This window comes from Trachymyrmex cornetzi, unplaced genomic scaffold, assembly GCF_001594075.2.
Source record: "Trachymyrmex cornetzi isolate Tcor2-1 unplaced genomic scaffold, Tcor1.1 scaffold210, whole genome shotgun sequence".
In the NCBI taxonomy this organism is placed as follows: Eukaryota; Metazoa; Arthropoda; class Insecta; order Hymenoptera; family Formicidae; genus Trachymyrmex; species Trachymyrmex cornetzi.
In genome coordinates, this window is record NW_017296742.1 from 207253 (window position 1) to 233229 (window position 25977).

The following is a 25977-nucleotide window of genomic DNA, read 5'->3' on the forward strand; positions in this document are numbered from 1 at the left end:
GAGAGCAGCATTGTTTTTTTATAAAAATCTATAAGAAATAAACTCTATTCTGATCAGAGTTACTTCATAACAACTTTTTATTGAGGTCTGTTTAATCAATTAGTAAACACGAGCGTAAACGATCTATGCTTCTATATATTTTTTTTCCGGTGTACGATGAGAGTGACTTCCGGCGGCTTTTTGCGCAGCCATTTGTCGAGAGGATGGATCTTTGCTGGGCTTATCCTGTAGTTCACCTTTCTTTCTTTCTGTGAAGCTTTCTCATCGCATCTCCTCCCTTCTTCCCTTCCTTTTCACTTATCTCTTATCGAGCGACGCAATCACTTTTCGTCCTATGCTTCGATCGGTACCCTCGGGAAAAATAATTTTGTTGCGCTGCGCGCTCCCAACGAGGCACCCGGTCCGGCAATGCATTGTTTTCAGAGTCGTAATGAAAGAATTCTAACTTTATTACGTTCGGTCGTAATGCATAGCAGCATTGCGTTTTACAAGAGCGTTATACAGATGCAGATATATAAATATTATATATATATAGAGAGAGAGAGAGAGAGAGAGAGAGAGAGAGAGAGAGAGAGAGAGAGAGAGAAGATGTACATCTATATTCACCTCGTGCTCATTAATATTTAAGGATAAAGACTATTTAATGATATCTCTCTAATCTCTCGATACAGTCATTGTATAAACAAATAAATAACCTCATTAATGTTAATGCATATAAGTATATTACACACGTTAAGATTCTAAAGTTACACTTGAACTTTTCCGATTATACTAAGTGAAACAGATTTTATTCTGTGACAAGATTTCAGAGCTACAGTAAAGCTTCGAATTTATAAGCAGTAAGAGGTAGTTGCGTTTGTTGAAAACAAAATCCATATTACATCAAATAGCATAGGACTGCCAATACGTCCCATTACTTGTCGGCAGTCACACACTTAAATTGTACCTTAAAATGAATCAAGAAAGCAATAAACACGAGAAAATATCGTGACTAAATCTTATACAGAACAGAAGGTCGTAATATAGAAATGGTATAATTTTTCGATTTTTGGCTGATATCTATTTTGCAGCTCTTTTCAAGCTAAAAAATGAATAATATCAGAGTTGTACCGATTTATCAGAATACGAATGGTATTGAGGCGATCGCGATTAGTAATAACGTGCATAGCTGTTTGAAAGTAAGATACTAACAATTTTCTACTATGAAAATTGTTCATTCAAATAATGACGTTTCGTTACTTTCTGCTAGTTAAAAATTTCATACTTGTTACAATATGCATGCGTCTTTTTTACCGAAATTTCACTTTATACGACCTCATTAAAACTTTTTTCAAAATTCTATTATCAAAGAAACATATAAGTTGCACATTTTTTGTTTTTTATTTAGTTTAGTTAATTTCTTAATGAAAATGTAAATGTGAAAAGTGATTACTCTTCTTAAACATAACTAATGTTACATACTTTTGCGTCCTTATAACATTCTTACACGATGTAACGTCGAAAAGAATAGTTACACATACGCATGGATTTTACAGCATTGTTGCTAGTGAAAAAATCAAAAGCGTGTAGAACACATTCTCTCATTCTAGAGTTTAAGTATATTGTAAATCAGCGATAATACGTCTAACTTTGTACAACACGATTTCAGTACTCGCTATATAAATCGTGCGAATCATATTCGCAAAATTCACTTGTCGTTTCGATATTATAATTACGATATTAAACTATTCCGATCGACGTTGCATGGTCTAAGGAAATGTAGAATAAGTATTTATCGTCGAATTATGTGGATGTAGAAAGATATAGAAAAGACAACTAATTTGCCTTGTGTTATCGCAAATCGACTCGTAAATAATTTGATAAAATTCGCTATTTTAATTTAAAATAATAAGTGTTTTAGCGTGAATGTTTACGACGTAAAAGCGAAACGAGATGAAATCCGCGCGTCTGCTCGTTCTCTGTTGCGTGGACGCCGGTTAAGTCGCAAGTATCAAAAACTTTGTCAAAAGACGACATTTGCTCATCACGCGCCTTTATGTTTATAAATTCCATATGCATTCAAACGACGCGAAAACCAAAAGACATCTAAAGACATATAAAGGCGTTTAAAAGTTTCTTGAAAAAGAAAGAAAAAATATATCTAAATGATATTTATTTATTAAAGTTAATGGATCGATTTGTCAATTAATTATCTAGAATCTTTTTACCTGGATCAACGTGATCGGTTGAAAAGTATACGTAAAGGACGCCTGAAAGGTGTCTTAGACGTTTCAATGAGACTTTTAAGACCATTTAAATGGTGCCTGAAAGGCGTGGGCGTCTTTTAATTTTAACTCGCGTTCTCCGGTTAGTTTTTCCGTACAACGGACGTTTTAATTATATATTCTGTCTAGCGTTTGGTACCTTCGTGTAGTGTCAATAAACATTTAATTCTTACGATCCATTTCTCGCGGTGATGGCGGATTAATTATGCAAGAAGGAACTGATTGCAAAATAAAAGCGAGACAAAGTCTAACTTCGTCCGTACTTATTTAACTGCAATTGTTAAACCGCTGTTTAACAATTGTTAATTGAAATTTCATAAAATTTATACGCGAGTCCTGTTATAATATGACGCTAAAATATAGAATTTTTATCATTTCAGAGTTTTCTTCTCTCTCGCAGTGGTTCTTTCTCGCTTAACAAAGTCCAGCTATCCGTGCGAATCGATGAGAGGTTCAACGGCACTGTATTTTTTCCAAATTACTGTATTCGTAATATACGAGCGAATCCAGAAAGTCCATTGGTCTCAGATTCATTATGATACGATGATAATCAAATAATCATCGAAAACCTTTCACGCTTCTCGATCGAGCGGCCTAGAAGAGTTCAGCCGCAAAGAATATCTATTGTGCCGTTTGAAACTTTCATTACTGTATCGTTATTCATTCGTGTGTCGACGCGAATACCTTAGGAAGAGAAAAAGTCGGTTGTGATAATAACGTTCACGACGTAGCACTGTCTCTGATCGAACGCGTGCCTCGAAATCATCCTTGGAAATTATTCCCGAGATCGCGTACAATCTCCCGTTTCTCGGAGAATCTTTCTCGTTTCCGTCTGATCGCACCGTCGCATTCTGATGTTTTCCTATCCGATACGATGTATGTATGTGTACAGAGAAAGAAACGTGCGCCGAAGTGCGAAAACCAATTTGCCGAGCTCTTCTTTCTTCTCCGAAGAAAAGAGGATCCTCCGATCTCTTCTCGCCATAGCGATCTCTTCTTTTCCCCAGAACTGCTCATTAGAAAGTTAGTGCGATAGCTCGTCGTTTTGCGGAAAGTTTGCACGCATAAAAAAAAAAGACGCACAAAAAAAAAGATGAATAGATTTTACGAAAATATATAAATAATTGTGCGAGAAAAGAGAGAGAGAGAGAGAGAGAGAGAGAGAGAGAGAGAGAGATTCGGTTACGTTCGTTGAAGCGACATCGATGACACTTGCTGCTCGTGTGTTTGTCGTGATATTTCTTCCTAAGCTAAGATATACATATACAAAGTTAAGAGTTACAATGCGGACCGTTAAAATAGTTCCTCATGTTATTATCGACGTATAACAGTTTCGAGGACGATAAAACCGTTAACCGAACAAACGAAACATAACTTCTCTCGAAATTTAACTCCACCATGTTCTTATATCCCCCGATATATTCCCTATTCTATCTATACTCTCTATAATTTCGCTCTTGCCTAAGGGATCGTAGCGTTCTTGGCTAATTAGAGTTTTGCCCTTAGAATATCCACGATATTGCGAGTTAATCGCTTATGCATCAAGAATTCTATAGCGCTAATTCTAATCGCCAATCTTCAAAAAGACCTATGCCTTACGAAACTTTTCTCTGCACCTTATTCTTGCCAACATGTTCTAGTATCTACTTCGATAACGTTCGTTGAAGACGCGTAACTCGTGAAGCTATTAGTTGAAACGATCCTCTTTCTCTCTAAACAATTTAAAATAAATCTACAGTACACACTTTGTATTTGTGATGAATTGTTAGAACTAATTAAAACGTATGATTATTTTGATTCTTTCCTCAATATGTTGAATTTAATCGAACGATAATATAGTTTCAGGCGTTGCTAAAAATTTTTTGTTCTTTCCTTATGTTAAGAGAGCCACAGAAAAAATAGATTGGAAAAAAAAGAATAGATGGAATTCAGCAAATCTAAAACTTGCTATGCGAATTTAGCATCTATAACCAAGAAAATTTGATGATTCAATAAAAAAATTATGTCTGTAAGCAATTATTAGTATGCTAATTCAGTTAATTCTTTGCTGCAATGAAAGTTGCTAATATAACTAATGTATAAATGGTTCCTTTATTACAACAACAAAAAGTACGTGCTCTGCGTTTTTTCTTCGCTAATATGTTCTGTTAAAAATTTTCATCTCTATATTGTATTGATTTTTATAGAAAGTTACCTTTGCTGTATTAACTTTATTGTGCTATTACAACAAATATGATTACCCTTAATCGCTAATTTTATTCAGCTGTACAGCTTTGCATAGAAAACTAGCCGTCCGTAATAATTACGGTAGATTTACTGAATCAGTGGTTTTGAATTGTTTTAATAAATCTTTTTTTTCCCTGGCCAAGTTCATATTCTTGATTTATATTTTATTTCGCTAAACCATAAATCGATCGGAGATGTATCTCTTATCTTAATTTTCATCTTTTTCAGTCTTTCTCATCTATCGCCTACAATTATTTCCTATATTTAAATTTCAAAGTTACTCTCATCGATCCATGCATTCGATATTGTTTCACGTTTAATCAATTGAGTCTTCGCGAGCTACGCGACTCGGAAGTCCAACGTGAAACATGAAAGTTAATTGTGAAAAGATTCATAATTAGAATATTACACAATAAATTTCCAGTCAGTTTCCGATGTTTTTTCTCGTAGATGTATAACACAGGAACGTAGACATTCTGCGATAGAGATTAATCTCTTCCTCGTAAATCCACCTATTTCGACGCGTATGTTTTCTCACGATCTTCTCGGTGTCTTGCAATACCACTTATTGTTTAATAGCCACGGAAATAATTGTTGTGATCCCTCTGAGGATTTTTCCCCCTCTAAGATTTCGAGCCGAATCGTCTACCGGCGATTTCTTTAAACATATTCGACACTCTCTCTAATTCTCATTCTTTTTGTATTTCTATAGTATGAAATTTATATTATTGTTACTTTGATATGTGGTATCTATCGGTGCTAAGTGTACGATGTACGTGTTCTGTCTCGTATTGCGTTTTTATACCGCACAGCGGATATGTATAATTTGTCAAACTTTCGCATGTGGTCGCGTCTGAAGCCGCGTCTCCCAACATCTCTGCGTGGACGTTTGACGCTCGGTGTATTTCTGTCGAACTCGCGTGACAGTTTGAAGCGAATATCGATATATGTAAAAAAATTCCGGATGATAGAGAATCTCGTGGATCTCCTCTTGCGACGCGATCGCCGATGCGGCTGGTGCGAAAGTTATGCGGCGGCGGAGTTTTATATTGTAGCAATTGCGTAAAAATCCGCAAATTATAATTATACTTTAATATTAATTTACTCTCTCAGGATACGGTTAATTTATTGTTTTTTTTTCCTCCTTTTTTTTTCTTTTCTTCTCTCCGCGAAGACACGCAATGCGATATAACGTATGTGATAATACATGCTGACGTCGTACAAAAAAGAAAAAGTTACGAAAATCAAAGCGCACGTTTCTTCTTTTTTTTCCTTTTCGTTTTGCGTTCCGGTACCGACAACGGAGAACACCGGTAAGATATTAATGTTGTGTATATGGTGATCGTGAGGAGTTATAAAATTTTTATTTGCTTTACGCCTTATACATATTTACTGTAAGTGATAATTATTACTAGTTGTTTATTATAAATAAGAACGAATCACTCTTGTGTATCAGTTAAATTGCTACATTAAAGTGTTGATATTATACTCGTTCAAAATGCGTCTCAATCGATTTCCTCGGAAATCTCATCTTCGAAAGAGCACTGATTGCTTTAATCGCAACTTCCCTTACGTATCTAACTGGATTGTCCATGCGTTCCATCTCTAAATTTATGTTTAACCATTCACTAGAATTGCCCTGCTTTCAAATTGAGCACATATTATTATTATTAAATTATTGAGATATATATATATGTATATATATATATATATATGTATTTATCGACATATTAATTTACATTATTAATAATATTAATGATAGTGGCTTGACAATAATGTTAACTATTTCGCAGTATTAACAAGTATTATGCGCTCAAATTCTCTAAAGCTAGCCTCTTTTATTATACTTTCTCTTTCTATATATCGATCAATTTATATAGATAAATCTTCTGTCTTTTTTTCCCTCACAATATTTCTGATATATATCTTAAATAAAATTATATAAAAGCGCTACAAAAGTGATATTTTTCACGGATCTGATTCGAGTGTCGGTTCTTGGGAAAGGTGCGCGTAGAAAGAGTACTCCAACACAGTTTATCCTGCTAAATGATTATCAATTCTATAAGTTTTGTATTGTTTACACATAAATTATAGACTATCTAAACGTTTCTTTTCTTCGATGTCCTGTGAAATTTTACAATAGAGTTAGAAATAAAGATAAAGCCATACTTTACGTATAATCTGATTCAGTCTTTGCTAATGTTATATAATAACGTGCGAAAGAACTAACAGTTAGACTTTAACTATTTAAGAGGCTATATTTAAGAATTTTAATAAAAAGAAAAGAAATTGGAAGCGTTAAACTATTCAGCTAGCTTTACACAAGATATTGGTCTTCTTTAAGAAATCGTCAAATTATGATTATGATACATTTCTACATTATCACCAGCATCGAATCTAATCTTATTTATCATGATACTCCTGAGAAACTGTTAATCCATTGTCTTAATAAACTCGATCGCGGAGCAGAACTGCGTCCACCAATATTGTTCTTCGCCCTCTAATCGATTCCCGTAAAAACTGTCTACGTATTGAACAGTCGATAATAACGACGGTGGATTAGTCTGAAATTAAGTATAAGTTAACAATCACTTTTTTAATTAAAATTATTTTTTTTTTCCAATCTCGTACCTTGATTATGACATAGACCAGCACGGGAATAAGATCATCGGCAGCAGGTATGCCTCTTTCCGACGCCATGGAAAGAAGATTCATGATGGTAGTCGCGCAACGAAATACACACTGCAACTTATCCCTAGGAGTCTTATACGCCGATATCACAGCCAATTCAGCCTGTGCCCATGGCCAGGGGCATTCGTAATGATAAACCTTTGGAATACGTAGGTCCTTGTGATTTGGAGTTACGACCTTCGCCAACTTTTTAATGTGATCGTGAAGAAGCTGGTCCCTATATACATCTCCATCTCCATTTGGATAGAGTGCATTGTGGTATACCCGTGCCATGACGGTTCTTTCCACTACGACTCTCGCCAAATCTAATTGGTTAGCGCTCGCCGCTGAAAGTAAGAAGCAAGTTCAAGTATTTCTTAGCTAAGATTAATTACGAAATAAATAATTATATTTATGTACATTGCCAGATCGGATCATTGTCCATTTCGGCGTGGACCTTCCCTAGGAAATTATCCACAAGATCCTGTTTCTCATCAGCCAGCGTAAGCTTTTTAAACTCGTCACAAAAACGCAGGAGAAAAGCCTCCCTTTTTTCCAAAAATACCCTTACGCAAACGGATACGAGATGATTATTAATAGCATCTCGATCGCACTTAACTCGCACGCATAATCTAAAAGATATTATAATTATTAAATAACCGCATTTTATACATACTTATTATACACAAATATGATATTTGTATGTAGATAGTACCTATCTAAGTGAGCTAACGTCGACAGTAACCCTTGACGACATCTAATTAAATACGCGATATAAGGGGATCGCTTTTGATAGTCTTCTCGAAGAGATTTGAAGAGTTTCCTACATCCATCATCATTAAATAGACGCACACAACGTAAAGTTTCATGAAGGTGAGCTATTAATGCCCTATCCTGCAGGTTTATAGCTTCTGCCAATTGCAGTTGCAAAAACGCAACTAGTTCGTTTTCTTTCTGCGACCAACAATGTCTCTGTAACAAAATTTTATACGTGAATATTTGAATACTAAGTAATTAAAAAAAAACAAATTTTGTTTTGTATATCGTGACAGAAGATTAATACAATAAATACCTCCGATGTATTCCATGGAATGTGTTGAAGGTCAGCAGTACTAAGTACCATGCGCAATTTTCTTTTAGCATCCGCGAAAGCATAAGATAGTTCTACGTTATTTGGATCGATTGAAAGTCTTTCATCTTCCACCTCTTTTGTACGAGATTGATTGCTTTCGATCGAAGCTGTATCGCTAGCTGCGCTTGGTTTTCTTCTATATTTCGCTAATATATCATCGGTAGTATCTGAAAAAAAGTAATGAGGAGATTTAATAAACTGCTGTTCAAAATAAGAAAGCTTACAAGAAAACTTTTCATCGTATTTAACACTACTTTAATTTATCTTCGATTCAATTATATATACATGTAAAATTATTAAAACAGAGTTTGTTTTGTTGGAACAATAATCATTAATGTTAGTTAAACTTAATTAGTTAAATTTATTAATCTTACCGCCCGCGACATTACCAGATGATGTTACATCTTCCGACATAATCCTGCGTAATCTGTGCCTACACATATCGACGCCGTCGCCACCAGCTTCCCGATCAAAACATCTGTCGTCCGCCCCGCGAATTGCTTTACCTCTACGATTTCTCAATGTCATTTTTAATTTACCAAAGAAACCGCGTTTGTTCTTTTGATCATCATCCAACAATTCCTTATCGCCACGTTCAGCAGTCATGTCAAAGCTTATACTCTTTGGAATAGCTCCCGTTGATGCATTTGGCTTGGAAAAATTGGGAATCGATCCATCTACTGCATCACAAGTGCCATTAACCGTTGGTGTTGGTAAATCCGATACTGAAATGTTACTTTTCACACGAGGTTCCGATCCGGAACTACTGCTAGATGTTAAGCTAGCCGTACTTAATCGGCCTACGGTATCTCCGACTGATGTTATACAGCTATCCAATTCCTGATTTACAAAATTCACATTTAAATCCCAAATATCTTCGAAAGTAAGAAAGTAACAGATTGACAGAAAAAGATTGAGCGAAGCAATACAAACCTCTGTTTTCGTATCACCGTTTTGGGACTTCTCTGGCAAAACAGGCGCAGAAATATGATTAGCTAATAGCAACGCTGGTGCGACTGCAGCCGCAGCGATGTGATTGTGCGCAGGTGCTTGACGTTCAACTTGCTTACCATTGTCAATTTGAAGTTTATCTATCAAGTGGACCAGCCTGTCGTCCCGTAACGGTTTAGTATAATCCATATTGCTTATATTGTTAGCGTTTTTGTCTACGTATTCCATTGTACTACGTCGGTAATCGGATTTGGTTCCACCACGACCTGTTACATTTGACGACGACGGTAATGGAGATGTTGTTGGAGATGGATGAACTATTGAAGTTCCTATGCCAGAATCCTCTCGAATCCCTGAAATTGTCGAAAAACTGATGCTTGAGCCATCCGGACCTGAAATTATTAATTATACATATTGTAATTACAAATAATTTGATGATACTGCTAATATTGCAATATACATATAATTGCACTATATTTACATGGGGTTGCAGATTGAAGTGTTTCTTCATTCCCCTCGGAATCAGCACGGCTTTCTATTTCGATTTCAGATCTGGCTGTATCATCAGACCTGTGCGAATATTGCAAATTAGAAAGATATCTTATTTCAAATAGAATAATACTTTATAAACATAATATGTGATATATAATAATGTATACCTAGCAACGCTAGCAGTGTCATCAGTATCTACTTCAGTTAATCTTTCTGAATCACTAGCTAATACGTCTGTGCTCCAGGCTTCAGAGGCGGTTTCACTAATGTCTAACATGGTTGGTGTAGGTTCAGCAGGCAAAACAGGTGCAACCTGTTCAGGCGGAACAGCAAGCAGTATTCGATCCTGTTGTTCAACTATTTCACTATCTGAGGCCAACACATCTGTAGACCAAGTATCGGATACCATAGAAACAGTTTCATCTCCTAAAAAGTATAATATAGATATAAATAATTATGATATAAATAAATTAATAATCAAAAAATAAGTCAAAATAATAAAATGTGAAAATACAGGCTAATGAGAATGAAGCGCTATAAACGTTGCGCAATTTTTATGTGTAAATCTTCAGTTATATTTGTGTGTTTCGAACTCACGTTCAAGTTATCTTCAACAATACCGCATACAATTACATCAATTAGTTGTGAAAGAACTCTACTTATCATCAGGCTTCATCATTACACATAGTTAGTAATTCCAGTGGAAGACGAGTGAGATCAACTTTCGTTATTTCCAACCCAAGGATCACGGTACAGAAAAACTTAATTTAAAATCCGCAATACATTATGATAAGGATCTTAAAAATCACATTGTGTTAGCTTCAATCAACCGTTTTTAGCAAGTAACAATTTCAAAGTCACTTTATAACACAATCTAACACAATGTAATTTTTAAGATCCTTATCAAAATGTATTGCGGATTTTAAGTTATGTTTTTGTATGCAGTATTGTAATTGTATGTGGTATTGTTGATGTAATTGATGCGGTATTGTTGACGATGACTTGAACGTGAGTCGAAACGTATAAATATAATTGAAGATTTACACATAAAAAAATTGCGCAACGCTTACAGCGCTTCACTCTCATTAGCCTGTATTTTCACATTTTATTATTTTAACAATTGCGAGAACGCGTACATTTTTAAATTTGTAATTAAACTTGTAATTTTGAATTGTTTAAAAAAATAAGTATTATCAATTGTGATGCTAAATAAATAATGTTTGTTTTAAATATGTGTGTCTTTGTTAATTTACCTTCAATAAGCTTTTTAATCTCAAATTTACAAAATTTGTCATCAATTTCGGATCGACTTTGCTTGGTTGGGATATTAGGCGGTGGCAAATCCAACTGCCTTACTTCACCTGCAGCACGTCCATCATCTCCTTCAGTAATCTGGGACGATGGTGTATCTCGACCTGGTGATTATAAACAATTAAATTAAATAATTTATAATTACAATTGGTCTAAATGTTAAAAAAAGGAACAGTTTAAAGAATTAATATACCCGATATATTAGGAGTTCCTCTACCCGATACATTAGCAGACACCATGTCTGAGAGGTTATCGTTTTGATCTTCTGTTTCTAATTCTAAAGAAGAAGCAACACTGTGATTGGAAGCAGCTTCTGATACAGCTTCCAAGTTATCGGACGTATTGCCAATCGATCCTTCGAACAAAACTAATTATTTTTAATGTAGATGTGTTATGAAAGCCAAGTAATGAATTCTTTAATGTTTATATTTTTAATATTAATTTTTAATAACATGAAAAAAATTGACAAAAAATAAAATCAAAGAAAGTTATATAAATTAAAAAAATTAATGGAATATATGTAAATATAAATTTTAGCTGTTCTAAAAAACATGAACACTATTAAAGCAATCAGTATATTAAATATCGGTAATTGATATACCTTCGTCATGTGAGAGTGAGAATCGAGTTCTCTTCTCTTGCGTTTCGATACGTTCGACATTGCTATTCTCTTGTCTAGGATGTTCATTAGAGGCGTCATCAGGGAGATTCAAAGTAACAGGTCCATTCTCCATACCACTTTGGAGTTCCATGCATAAAACCTATACATAATGAAATAAAATATTTCATTTGATAACTTTAATCATTATATATATATATATATAGTTCTAAATTTATTACTTCCTTAAACTTTTGTTATATAGACATTAAAAAATAGACATTAAAAAACCGATTTTTTAATTATTACTATTTATTACACTATAATTTTTATAAAATAAATTACAAATTCATAAAATTGTATAAATTTATATAATAAGTATATTTTATAAATGATTGTATATAAACATATATTTTTTGGAAGTTAAATAGTATATAATTTTGTATAAACTACATACATACAAGATGTAACTTCTTATTAAATACATAAAGAATAACAAGCAATAAAGTATGTGATAAATCTATTAATATTGATACATGTACATACTTTCTGTTCACTCAGTAACCCTACGGATTCTCCAATTGTTGGACCAAAAGGTATGACTAGCACATCGTGAGAATTTTTATCTACAGTTTCCTCTTCGGGAACTGCAGTGCCATTAATTTCTTCTCCACTTTCGTTTGTTACATTTGGCGAGAATGTAGTCATCCTTATACCACGTCCTTTTCCTATTATAAAATATTTTAACGTTATACTATGACAATTAAAATATATACACAATCATTATATTATTTAGATAATATACCTTTCCCTGCAGCAACACCTCGTTTACTAGGTGTTTCCAAATATTCATTACTTAGTTTATTATTATGCAGTAAACCCGAAGGTAATTGTGACAGCATTTCTGCTAATTGTTTTCTATCAAATGAATTATTCAATATTGTTTCTCCATTGTTATCAACAACAATCGTGTTTAAAAATGTAATTAAGGAATTCAGTTCACTTTCCGTAAACAATGCTGCGGATCGTGACAGGCCTTGAAATTTATTATTGTCAATTATCATTGGTTCCTCCTCTAACTCTTCTGTCGCACCATCCAACATAGAATCTATTATGGAAGACACTGAATCCTTTTCAAACTTTTTGTAAAGATCAATAACTTTGTTATCGATACTTTGATATTTTTGTAGCGAAAGCATTTGTAAAATTTGTCCAACTTGCATTAGATTGAACCTTGCGACATAACTTATCGGTGCATCTGTAATGCCGTAAGGCTCAGGATTAACTATAGCAGGGCAAATGAAGTATGTGAATACAAGATCAGTGCACATGGCATGCACTTCTTTTGGATCTACATTTCCATTCTTACTAAGAAGCCCTGCCATTTGCCTTACAAGCCAGCAAACACTCGTAGGAAAGCAATGTATTGTTTCGCGAATATTGACGATAAATCTCTGCGTAATACGATACAAAGAATTAACTGTCCACAGTCTATAACGCTGTAATTTCGCTTGATATTCGGCCGTGCCTTCCTTCCCGAATTTTTTTAATCTCTCTGCAGGTGGAAATCTAATAGGCGCTTTATCCGGATCAATGTCCAAGAACATTTCATCTTCCATAAGTAACTGCACTATAGGGTTATGCAAAGCTGCTGTCAAGAAAAGCTTTGCGGAGAACAGGCTTTCATGAAAGATTGAGTAAAATCTGGAAAATGCGCATGTTCCATGTCTAAGCAATCTTCGTGGGTTGTCAGATGGAATTATCTGCAGCAACATAAGATGCCTCAGCAGCTGAAGGACTAAACTTTTATCCTCTGGCAATATACAGCTACCGTATAATCCAGCAGCTAAGCACTGCACAATTGTTTGCATCGATTCTGGAATGGCTCTGTCCCCTTCGACCAAACACGAAGCAAGGAGCTTGGGTGACTTTCGTAGTGCACCTAAAAATTCTCCATAGGACAAACACGCTTGATAGCGCAGGTATTTGTATGCGTCGATAAAATGTGAATTTTCCAATGCGTTTGCTCTTAGGCAACATGATGCTGGAGTACAATCTGGCCTTGCTACTATCAGGCGATTCAGATTGACTCTTTGCTGAGCAGTTATCCATGCTTGCTGCGCTAATTGCGACGAGACATACAAGACCTAGATGCAATAGTCTTATTAAGATACATTCATATTAAATTAATATTTATAAATCTTTATTATCTTTTGTAACCCTTACACACAATGATTTTCTAATCTTTTACTATACAATGGATCATTTGTGTCCTGAGTTAATTTTCATCACTTTTACAAGTATACAAAAATTGTTAGGTTATTCTTACATATACTCCACTTTTACAAAATATTTGTAAAGTTGTATATTTTTAAAAAATAAAAAGAATAGAGTCCATTATTTAACTAAATGCTTCTATTTCAAAGAAAAGAAATAAGCACAGGAATGACCCTATCGTATGTATTAAAGGTTATATATCAAAAATGTTACAATCAATATAAAATACATTCTTTCATACATATGTATCATTTTAACTTTTAATATTTGGTAAATAACAAGGATAAAATGATACATCATGCATATCATACACATCATGTATGAAACAAAACACACTCCTAGGCTGAGTCTGTAAATACTGAAAATCTGTAAATTATATATACAGATTTTCAGTACTTGCAATGAATAATAATTGAACATAGCCATAGATTGTTATATGTAATCCATGTTACTCACTCGTTCGTTAAGAGTCTGCAAATTCTGCTGTTCTGAATTAACAAATAACCTTTCCTGCCGCAAATGACGAGCCAATTCCATCATATCCCACTGTAATGTCCCGTGGGAATCGATACTATTAATCGATGACATTATTGGACGTACCTTCAATATGAAAAACAGTCATATAGAACGTAAATTATTTCGGAATTTAATTATACAAGGAAGTATTATTTCCATATATAGTTACTTGCGTACAATCCTATTAGTCGGTTATCCTGCACATTAATAACAGTCGGGATGGGACGTACGCAGGCTTACTTTAAGAAGAATGTCAGCAGCAAGATTTTTTAGCGCATATGCTGTCTCTCAGAGTCACGAGGATCGCGCGTCAAGTGCATACAAGTGTGAGAGAGAGAGGAAGCGTCGTTCACCTGACGAAGTAAATAAAGATCTCAATTCGGGGCAGAATACAACGACAGAGCTCAGATTGCATAACGCATTGGCAAATATGCGAGCTTGGTTTCGCGATGATATCATGGGAATGAAGCTCAAGGTGAAACGTAGCGATCGTCCGCGTCACGTATTGAAATGTTACAGAGAAACGCTGTCGAGCACGAGACGGGTGTTACGCGTGCTTCCAAACTTCCGGCGAGATTATTGTCGTTACTGTCGCGTGAGCATTGGTTCTATCGTCGAAAATAATCGTCGCGTAAGTCGCGTTTGCCTTGCCCTTCGAATGTCTCCTTTTGATCGCGCGTGCACTATGTCCGTCTCCTGATTTCACACGCGCGTGCTCGCACGCGCAACAATAGCTCTCCGTATTTCTTCGCAAGGATTGCACGAACACTTACGCGTCGTCGGGAACGACGATCGCACAATTCGTTGTTGTCGCACGCGGGTCAGAGCAACACCCCCAATACTCCCAATGACACACGCACATCTTCTGATCTGATTGTAGGTTAGATTTTTTCTTCCACAGATAAAGTCACTAGATTTGTAAAGGTGTCTTTTCATGAATCCTGTTCGCGTTGCATAAAATCCCCAAATATTTTTGCACCTAAAATGAGATAAGTTCAGAATTCAGCCAAAAAGAACAGGTCTATTGATACATATTCTACCTTGAAAAGAGAGAAAGCGGAGATGTTGAGTGCCAAAAGTGCAAGACCTTGCGAACTGAATGCGAACAGACCTATATTGACTCTCGACGCTTATTTTTAACGTCAAAATAGATCACGTAATCGAAATTGACGTTGTAGCCAAAGTGAACGCTGTATCAAGCTGTAGGGCCTGAGCACAATAGAGGAACAGGAATTAGATATTAAGATTTCAACCTATCAGAAACTGATTACATCGGAATACGCGGTTTCTGATAGGTTGAAATTTTAATATCTAATTCTTGTTCCTCTATTGTGCGCAGGCCGTAGCCTTCCAATATTTAATTCACAAATATACTTTACAATCTAGTTTATGATCAAATATTGATTAATTTAATCAGTAGAATTGTACAAAACCATATTTCTAATTATATAATTTGTTATTTCTGATATAATTTTTGTTTTCACATTAAGCAAGAAGAAATTATTAGATAATAATTTAAAGTATCAACAGATTAAAAATCAAGAATTTAACTTTCGAGGTGATTTAACGAGCTACGCTAGTTGATCATGTTAGGATAAATAAATTTTATGAATATATATACATTAATAATAACTTCTATCTCTATAATGTGCGATCATTCTCAGTGACAGATAAAATAATGAATGATATGAGAAAATAAAGAATAATATGTAATAAAAAATCAATTTAAGACATCAAGGTGATAGACGTTTTGATCTTTATGTCATCTCATATTCAAAGAGAGAATGCAGATAAAATTTACAATAGTGAAGACAATAAAATTGTTACCACATCTACAAATAAAAAATTTTACAAAAGATGTAAACGTTCTCAGTACTTTTAACAAATGTTCCATTTTGTATAAAAAATTTGAAAAATTTTCTAAAAAGTTATATAAAATTATATAAAAATTTTGAAAAATTATATAAAGAATTTTAAGAAAAATTTTCATCGGAGATATAAATACTCGTTATCTAGACATATAAGCTGTTTTTATATCCTAATTTTGAACGTTATTATGCGTACTGGACGTTAGATACGTACGTTATAGATACTGTTTAGGTCACATAATCGTAATATTTACTTGTTTGATCTTCAGTGTGTTATTAGTGTAATGTATAAGAAGATTATCTATAGAGCGCTTCTGATTACCAGTTGCTTCAAATCAAAACGTTTTCTCTTTACACAAAATCAACTTTACTTGTTTTCAAAGAAAGCGAGATACATAGACTTCTTCTTTAATATATTGCTGGAAATTGACTAATAATCAAGAGAATGTGTGAGCGAATAAACGCTATAAATCGATATTACAAAATCTTAATATATGATAAGATCAACAAGCAGGTGAATATAAATATGAATAATATATTATGTGTGTGTGAAAAATTGTGAAATAGAATATTAATGAGCTTAATTGTATAATCTGTACCGTATATAATGCTTCGTACTATTTTTTATATGTATTGTTAGGAAGCACTGAACAAGATATCCACTTTACACGAAAATCTGAAATTTAAGAATAATAATAATTTTTCAGATAGGTAAGTATATATATATATACATAAATACTTATCTCTAAAATCTAAATTAAGAATGATGTAAAAATGTAAAGCTGTTTCTATATATTTTTTTCTTTTTTTCTTTTTTCACATTTATAGATACTTTCAAACAGCTCATGTAATAGAAAAGAATTTGTCCATTTTCAAATCTGTTTGTAACCATGTGGATATTGTTACTACTCTTCTTGATCATTTGTATGCTAACGGAATAAAACTGATGTTTGGTAGTGAGTTCGATACTTATGATAATATTCTAGTGATTATATAATTATGATATCCATATATTGATATATGTGAATTTGCTTCTTTATTCTTCATATTATTTTTATAAAATAACTTATGACACATGGAAATATTGAATTATTTATATAGAAATATTTTTTTTCCTATTTTTAGAGGATACACTCAATATAAATGATTTCAATATAATATACTTAATGTTTATTATATGTGAAGAGCACGAGATTCCATCATTTTTGAAAAAGGCTATTATGTAATTATCCAAAAATACTTATATTATTAAATTAATTTGTACTATTAAATTATTTATTGAATATATTAATTAATACTTTTTATGTTAAAGGTAACATTATGTCTGTTTTATAAGCATTTATATATTTTTTAGCGATAATTCTACTCTGACAAATATAGATGAATATGAGTCACTAATTTCAAGTAAACATAATATTTAAAACATTAACATATTACAATCAAAAAACATTTTCTTAATTTGATAATTATGATTTTTAAAATTCTTACAGATTACACCACAGAGATGATTGTGTTCGAAGATTCAGATTTATATGCAATTATTACCTATTTGAAGATTAAACCTTGTTTTCTGTTACAAATAAAGAAAATTTTTATCCAAGAATCAGTAAAACAGAAATTTTTATGGCTTCTAGAAAAAAATTTTAAACATTTTTTATGCGTAGAATTGCCTATTTTTATATTTTCTTCAAGAAATGAATTATTTACATACAACAAAGATATTTTATTACATTTCAATATGATGTCTATATGGTCAGAAGACAGTACATTTGCAAAAACATTATCAATGAAGCTAGAAGTAATATAACTTAAATGATGTAATGCAATTGCCTAAACTTATCTAAAACTTTATCAAAACTATTTCTATTTTGAACAGAAGGATGTTATATTCATAAATGCGTATTTGGAGTTTGGTACTGGTACTAGCCTTCCTTTCCAGAAAATAATGTTTAGATGTTTTCGTTCATTTTTATATCATAATAATGATAATAATGAACTTGTACAGCTTGAAGATGAAGATCAAATAAATTTAAACACATATACAGGTTCAATTTACAATCATTTTTATAATGGTACATGGCAAAAGCCTGTAAGTGATACATATTGGATACATAATGATAATATATATGCACACGCAACAAGGTTCGAATATATGTACTCTTCTTTCCTTCTTATTCTATAATAAATATTTATATTTAAGAAATATTTTACGTTATATAAATTTATGTTTAAATAATTTATTATTGCAGAGTAGATATAAAAAGAAGCACAAGTTCAGCTATAGAAGCGTTTGAAAGTTGGAGTAATTTGCCTATTAATTCTAGAACAGAGATATTAAATAATCTTGCATATACATTAGAACACAATGGGTATATATTTTAATTTACTAAAAAATGTCTATGCACATATATTTCTATAGATTTTTTTTCTATATTATCGTGTACTCTTAATAACATTTTTAACAAAAGTTTCTTTTTTTTCTTTAGCAAATATCTATTAGCAAAGACAGTGTCAAAATGTATAAAATTATTAAATACGATACATAAAAATATATTAACCTGTCAAGATGAAAGATTAGAACTAATCGCCATTCGTGCACCAGGAGGTGTAATTCCTCTCTATCATACTGATGAAGTTATATTGTTTAGTTATCTGACAGTATCTCTATATTTTGGCAATTGTGTCGTTGTAGTATATAGTAGAAATTCGTGCAATATAATACCATATTTTAACATGTTTTCAACAGCTGAGATACCTCCAGGTGTTATAAATTTAATATCTTATAAAAATCTACCTTACTCTGCTCAGATTTCACATCCTGAACTAATTGATCAATTGCTAGAGGTTACTATACCGAAGAATATTATACTTCCTCTTAAATAATTGTGAAACATTACATACTCTATAGTCTATAATATCATATTTGTTTATATGCCTGTATAATTAAATAAACACATTCATGTATTTATGTAAACGTTATAACTTACTTGTCATTTGTTTTAAAATAAAATTAATTATATAGTAATATAATATCATATAATAATATATTATATTCTTTAAATCAATATTATTAATAATAAAAAATATTGTTTGAAACAACGTCAATACTAAGAAACTTGGTCCCTTTTTGTTAAATTTTTCAAGAAATAAAAAGAAAAATAAATTTTATGCTATATCAAATATTTTTATGATCTATTTACTGCACGCATCAAATTAAAAAAATAATAATTTAGAGTAATTTACATTTCAATAAAGCAATCATAATGTAAAGTAATCAAAATATGAAGTGTTCTTTATTTTAGGAGATTTGATTTAAGGATATTGAAAAAATTTTTATTTTGCTTTTTGTAAATGAAATATATTTTTACCGATTAACTTTAATTATAATATTACTTTTAAAACTTTTTATTCCATCCAATTGGAATTTTAATGTAATTATAATACTTAAGAACTTTAAAAACTAATTGAGTGCAAAAAAGGGAGTTGAGCCAGGGTTGGCAGGAAAAATCCAGTGGGTGGAAAAAACCAGGGTAAATTCCGGATTTTACCGGTCCGGAGTTTATCCACTGGAATAATAAACTGGTAAAAACTATAAAACTGCTGCTTTAAAATATAAGAACATGAAGGCGATTCAGTATCGGTGCATCTCTCTTTTTTTACTTGATTTATTCATTTCACTCTTCCTGTCTGATTCACTTTTACTTGAATTATCATCATCGTTCTTTTCAAACTTACTACACTTTTGAAGATGTTGTTTCAGTCGTGAAGCTTTTCCACTAACTAATGTTCCACAAGCAATACATTTCTGCTTAATAATGTTGTCAACTGTACAAGATTCAAAGCAAGCCCATACAGGGCCCTTATGTCTTCCTCTTAATGTATTTTTACTCAAAATAATCAAATCTATTTATTTGATTATTTTTAATAAAAAAGACCAGGTTTTTTGCCGATTTTTTTCCGAAAAATACCGGTTTTTATCACTGGCATGGACTTTATCCAAAAAATGTGTACTTTTACCAACCCTGAGTTGAGCACAAAAATTGCTCGAAAAGTAACACACAGTCTATCATTATCTGCACTGTCAAAATATTTGATGAAATATTTGTTTCATCGTAAATTAAGGGAACCCTAAAAATGATTAGTCATAGTGTAGATATGACTTACACGATTTACATGTCCATTGACATATCACTACATACTACTACATTAATATCTCACGCACACATACACATAAATATTCGTATAACAATAACGTTTTAATTACACGTCTAAGGCTAGGTTGTTCCACCTTTCGGTAACTTCAGGTCACTGTCTTACTCTCTTATATCTTACTCATTTACTCTTTTGTTTAGTCAATAAGTAAATTACCACATATAAGCTGCGTTCCACTTAACATTTGCAACGCTCGCGAGCATCGTTTGTCCTTGTTTAACATTTGATAAACGACAAGGATGAAATGATTCCACGAGCATTGTGAACATTAAGTGGAACGCAACCATAGTTTATCTAAAGATGGAACAACCGCCCCTAAGTCCAATTAAATTAAACTCTACATTGTTTCTTCGTACAAACTACTACTAAGTCTGTGGACTACTATTTCGTAACTATAGATTGCACAGCTTTTATACGAACTAAATGTCACGATGTGACAGCTCTAAGTGCCACATTGGACTAAGAAATATAGTAAAAGTCTAATTTTTTAACTCAATTTTGAATTTTTTTGCATAAACTCCACCTCACAGACACATTTAATGTGTATACTTTAATCCTAAGAAAAGGATTTTCAAATCTATAAAAAAGAAGTAAATGTTATACAAAAAAACATTATAATACACTAATCAAAAACAAAAAGAGAAGCAACAGGCTATTAGGAACCAACACTGTAATAGGATGCGCATAAAATTATTACAGAAATTAACGACTAAAAAAATGTAATATTTACAATAAGACGAACATTTCAATTAATTTCTAGCTCTCTTCAGCGTAGTAAACTTAAAGTCATGATTTACATTCTTCGTGTAACAATTGAAGTCTTGTATGGATTCCAGTGATCAATTTCCAAATACACAAAAAATGTATTTCCCCACACCAGTTGGCATCGACCATTGGATAGTCTCAAAAAGATTAAGATCTTAAAAAAGTAAAACAATAGTTTGTAAAACCAACAAAATTATAAAACAAAATTAATAATAAAATAATAAAAATAAAATCGGTAACTTGTTATTAAAAAAAAAACTGTAACTTATTTTTAAAAGTAATTTTCCCTTGAGCTATGTTCAGATTCGCACCCAAATGCCACCCAGATATCACTCCATCCTTATTGTTTACCGAATGTTAAATAAGAATGACTGCATCTGGGGAGCACCGAGGTGAGAATCTGAATACGTCCCTGCATAAATTACTCTGTACAATTATTTCTGCCGATACAATTTATAACAGATGCTTTACATAATCTATTTTTGACAGACGGTCTGAAATATTCATATTAGTTAATTTAATATTGCATGTTATTAATATTATTTTTGTCTTTCTTATATTTAATGTTTGTGGTATATACTTAAGGATATTAAACTATCAGACACAGTTCTATACAAGTTATCAGACACAGTTATAATACAAGTATCTTAGGTTGATTTGAAATTTCATCACAGAGAAATTGGGCGAGTTTAAGACGATAAAGCGACTAGGCATGCTTACCGAGCGAATAAGCATGATTAGTTCTTACCTGTGGACCAATCAATCATGATTAATTGCTCGGCAAGCAGTCCTGGCCGTTTTGTCGACTTGAACTCACCCATTTATATCGATATTAATAGTGCATTATATATGTACATGTGTCGGGCTTAATTTGAATAGTATAGTGTTATTAATCGCCATCCTTCCTATTTAGAAACATTTATATTTTTTCAAATAAATGAAGGAAGCGTATTTAAATAGAATGAGTGATTGTCTCAGGAAACCTACTGCTCCTAGTGTATATTTAGATGATATGTAAACTTGCTGTATAAATGTAATTATATAGTTGTTTTTTTCGAGCTGGAACGGTTTTTGTTCGAGAGGTTGATGTTCGGTTATTCTATGGAAGAAGAACGACTTCGATTTACGATTTAAGATAAGATGTTAAGATAAAAAATTGTAATTTCGTCTTGAAGTTCTTAAATAAACATTAAACACGGAAATGATTGGACGCGCTCATTGTGTGAATCCGAGTTTTTTTTTTTAAGAGAAAAATATAAATAAAACCTTTTACACTTCCTTTAATTTTTTAATTCTATGGTAAGAATTAAATGCTTTAAGCAAATATTTTTATGCAGCATGTAGCACAACGCATAATTAACAAATAAATACCACCAAAATTAACTGGTGATGAATATAATGAAGTAAATAGGAGAATGTGATAAAGTAAAAACTATTATATTGCAATATACCTTAATTTATTGACTAGACCATGCTATTAAAACTTTCAAATAACATATTTCATATTCGTTATGCTTGAAAAAGTATCCTCTATGGCTCAGTGTGATTTTAAAGTAAATATTGCATTCTACTTTAGAAATAAAAAAATATGAATTGATACGTATTAACATAAGAGAATTTAAATAAAATATAATCATGTCAGTTAAACAGTCAAAAGCATAGATAAGAGTCAAGATAAATAAAATTAATAGAAAGAAAATAATAAACTGTCCATAGAGAATTCATAATGTGGCACATTGCGTTTATTAAAACGTATATTATTATCAAAATTATTTAAAAATATTGTATTTAAGAAAATAATATATATATATACTTAAAAATAATATCGATTTTATAATTATATTTAAATAAAACATTTTATATAATATAAAGCTATCAACTGTTATTACAAGACAAAATGGATTAGAAGCCGAATAAAGATTTGAGATCATTCAGCGTAAGTTTTCCATCTACCCTGCTTGTACTACCACTCAATACATTTTTTGCTATCTGAAGTTTCCGTTCTTGCAACGCTTTAATACGCTCTTCTATTGTATTAACACAGATAAATCTAAAAATGGAAACAAAAAGATATTAAAATGAACTTTGCAAAGAACATAAAGAAAGAAATAAAGAATATAAAGAGTAGAAATTAAACACGATATACAAACTTGTAAATATAAACATTCTTTGTTTGACCAAAACGATAAATCCTGTCCTGCGCTTGTGTTTCTAATTGTGGATTCCAATGAATGTCGAATAACAACAAATGATTGCCGCCTACCAAGTTTAATCCTACTCCGCCAGCAGTCAGTGACAATAATAGAATTCTCGGACCAGATTTTCGACTGTTAAAAGATTCCATTATACCCTGAAGGAAAAATATATAAGTATTCATTTTTTAATGGGGTAGGATACAGTAAAAATAATACAGTCGCGTTCGTCAATATTGTTGTCTATAAACTAATATTTTTTTCACAATTCACGGAAAGTTAAATATCTCGGTAAAAAAACAATCGTATAAAAATTTTCGACCACGTATTTTAAAATGTAAAGGGCTTTAAATCTGTGTTTGAATTTTTTTCTACATTTTGTTTCTAAATTATGAAAAATTGAAAATCAATATTTTTTGCAATATCTTTGTTTTACATTGGAGCGCTGCAGATTGATCAAAACATCATCGAATCAAATTTAATATAAAAGCATTTTAAAGTTTAGAAAGCCTACTTTAAAATACTTTTATATTAAATTTTGTGCAATGCTTCATTGAACTACAGAGCTTCAGAATAAAACAAAAATATTACAATATTAATTTTCAATTTTATATAATTTAATGTAGAGAAAAAAATAAGTGCAGATTTAAGTCCTATTTTTGCACTTTAAAATGCGTGGTCAAAAAATTCTCTACAATTATTTTTACTAAGGTATTTAACTTTTCGTGAAATGTGACAAAAATATCAGTAACAAAATATTTTGGGACGCCAAGTGGCTCGCCGGTCAGTGCGATTAACTCGTGATGTGGATCCGGGTTCGACCTGTGCCCCATATAAGCGATTTTTCGCGTTCGCCGATCAGATTCGGCGTTAAATTGTAAGTCTCCTGGGGACAAATTCTAAGGAGTAAGAATGCAAACTATAACTACCAAATGCAAAAACACAAGCGAGCCTCTGCTCCCCGAAGAAACTCTATATAAAGCTAAATTGATACGCATGGTACTGTGACACCTCAAAAATGAAAAACCAAACCAGGGGAATATACTAAGAAGCTAACAAAATATTTATGAACGCGACAGCTGTACACAGGTAATATTGATATCGATAATTCATACCTGTCGATCTTTAATAGGAACATTTCCTGTAAATTTGCTAAAAGTAGCCCCTTTTACTGAGGGTAAATGTGATGCGATGACTTCCAGCAATATTGTCCATTGCGAAACGATAATAAGTTTATCACCATTTTTTTGCAAAATTTCTTTAACAGTATTAAGTAGCATTTTCATCTGAATCATTTTATATTGAATTATAATCAAATAAAATAATACAGTTCGTTCAGATTATATAATTATCACTCACTTTAGAACTAATACGATCATCAGCAAACACCGGATTTTCGGCGGTAAGTAAATTTTCCATTATTCTTTGATCAACGCCAGCGTTTTCCTCTTCTTCATTATCAACTCCAGTAAGTGACATATTATGCGCGCGCGATAATAAATTGGAATCCACGTTTTCTATATCCATTATACCGCTTTGTTGCAAGTCTTCCTGATCCAGCATTGCGTGGATCAATGCCGGATGACAACATATTTGACGCAGTCGTAGCAGAAGTACTAAGATTTCGTGCGTCTTTACATCGGCGTGTAACGCCAATAATTTTTTTTGTGCTTTCGTGAACTGAGTCTCCTTGTCTTAAAAAAAGAAAACGGATAATTACGCATTAAAATAAATACATTTCGATGATTAGAAGGTAGATATAACATATTATTGTAAATAAAATCTTACTTGGGTTTGACAAAAAGGAAGGTTTATCGTATTTGCCACTGTACAAATCTAACATATGTTCTTTCTCTGCACGTTGAGCTAAAAATTGTGCAAATAGAGTGCGGGAATATGCTAACATTTTTTCATAAACCAATTGTTCCTGTTGATCGAGTTGCACTACCACCTCCTCAATGGATTTATCGGGTAAACTTTCCAACTCGCCCTTCGACATCAATTCTTGTTTAGTTCTCCGTAACATTAACGTCTTCATTACCGTCGCCAATCTTTGATGGCCCGCAGCGTTTTTATTATCTACCCATCGCCTCCAAACGCCTAAATCGTCAAAAGGAGAGCATTTAAGAAATTTTAGTAAGGAGTATAAATCTAACTCCTTATTCTGTATGGGTGTGCCGGTAAGAGCCCATCGTTTACTCGCAATAAGTCCACATACTGCTTCCGATGCTTGACTTTTGTGATTTCTTATTGTATGTGCTTCATCGAGTATAACTCTTTTCCAATCGATCTGCAATAAAATTTCAATTTGCGATTAAATTAAAAACTCAGATCTGTATTATATACGTATTAATAAGATTAAGTTCCTACTTGTCTACTTATTGGTCAAATAATATTTGTAAGCTTTAATATACCTTATATAATGTAGAATTGGTTTTATATTCTCGAGATACTATATTATATGTCGTGATGACTATATCTTTTCTTGCCAATTGTTTAGGAG

At 32.4% G+C, this 25977-nt stretch overlaps 2 protein-coding genes across 4 annotated transcripts in view; both read right to left on the bottom strand.

The window, feature by feature from the left end:
* Nucleotides 1–6382: 6382 nt before the first annotated feature.
* Gapvd1 (GTPase activating protein and VPS9 domains 1) lies at nt 6383–15302 on the bottom strand. Of its 3 annotated transcripts, XM_018505740.1 has the most exons (18): nt 15211–15302; nt 14607–14790; nt 14378–14521; nt 12450–13791; nt 12191–12372; nt 11648–11807; nt 11240–11413; nt 10989–11150; nt 9903–10161; nt 9725–9813; nt 9363–9635; nt 9226–9257; nt 8667–9132; nt 8233–8459; nt 7876–8132; nt 7581–7792; nt 7122–7507; nt 6383–7054 (listed from the first exon to the last, which is right to left on the bottom strand). In XM_018505740.1, exons 3-18 carry the CDS (start codon nt 14507–14509, stop codon nt 6923–6925), a joined length of 4485 nt encoding a protein of 1494 aa, XP_018361242.1. In that variant the 5' UTR covers nt 14510–14521; nt 14607–14790; nt 15211–15302; the 3' UTR covers nt 6383–6922. The 3 variants fall into 3 exon arrangements, with proteins under 3 accessions (XP_018361242.1, XP_018361241.1, XP_018361240.1); XM_018505738.1 differs by having other exon boundaries at nt 6923–7054; nt 9226–9635; XM_018505739.1 differs by lacking the exons at nt 14607–14790; nt 15211–15302 and having other exon boundaries at nt 9226–9635; nt 14378–14509.
* A 7882-nt stretch (nt 15303–23184) lies between these two features.
* The window catches only part of LOC108759989 (transcription termination factor 2-like), a 9804-nt gene continuing 7011 nt past the window's right edge, over nt 23185–25977 (bottom strand). The window contains 6 exon segments of the mRNA XM_018505745.1: nt 23185–23332; nt 23433–23632; nt 24590–24760; nt 24834–25168; nt 25263–25764; nt 25889–25977. Coding sequence (XP_018361247.1) covers nt 23185–23332; nt 23433–23632; nt 24590–24760; nt 24834–25168; nt 25263–25764; nt 25889–25977 — 1445 coding nt within the window.

Bases quoted from the DNA above. Each gene is read 5' to 3' on its own strand.
- Gapvd1 (XM_018505739.1), bottom strand. From the start codon at position 14,509: ATGTCATCGATTAATAGTATCGATTCCCACGGGACATTACAGTGGGAT. The intron at 10,162-10,988 runs GTAAATTAACAA...TATACTTTTTAG, and splicing joins GATTAAAAAGCTTATTGAAG to GAGATGAAACTGTTTCTATG. The intron at 8,133-8,232 runs GTATTTATTGTA...ATTTTGTTACAG, and splicing joins TTCCATGGAATACATCGGAG to AGACATTGTTGGTCGCAGAA.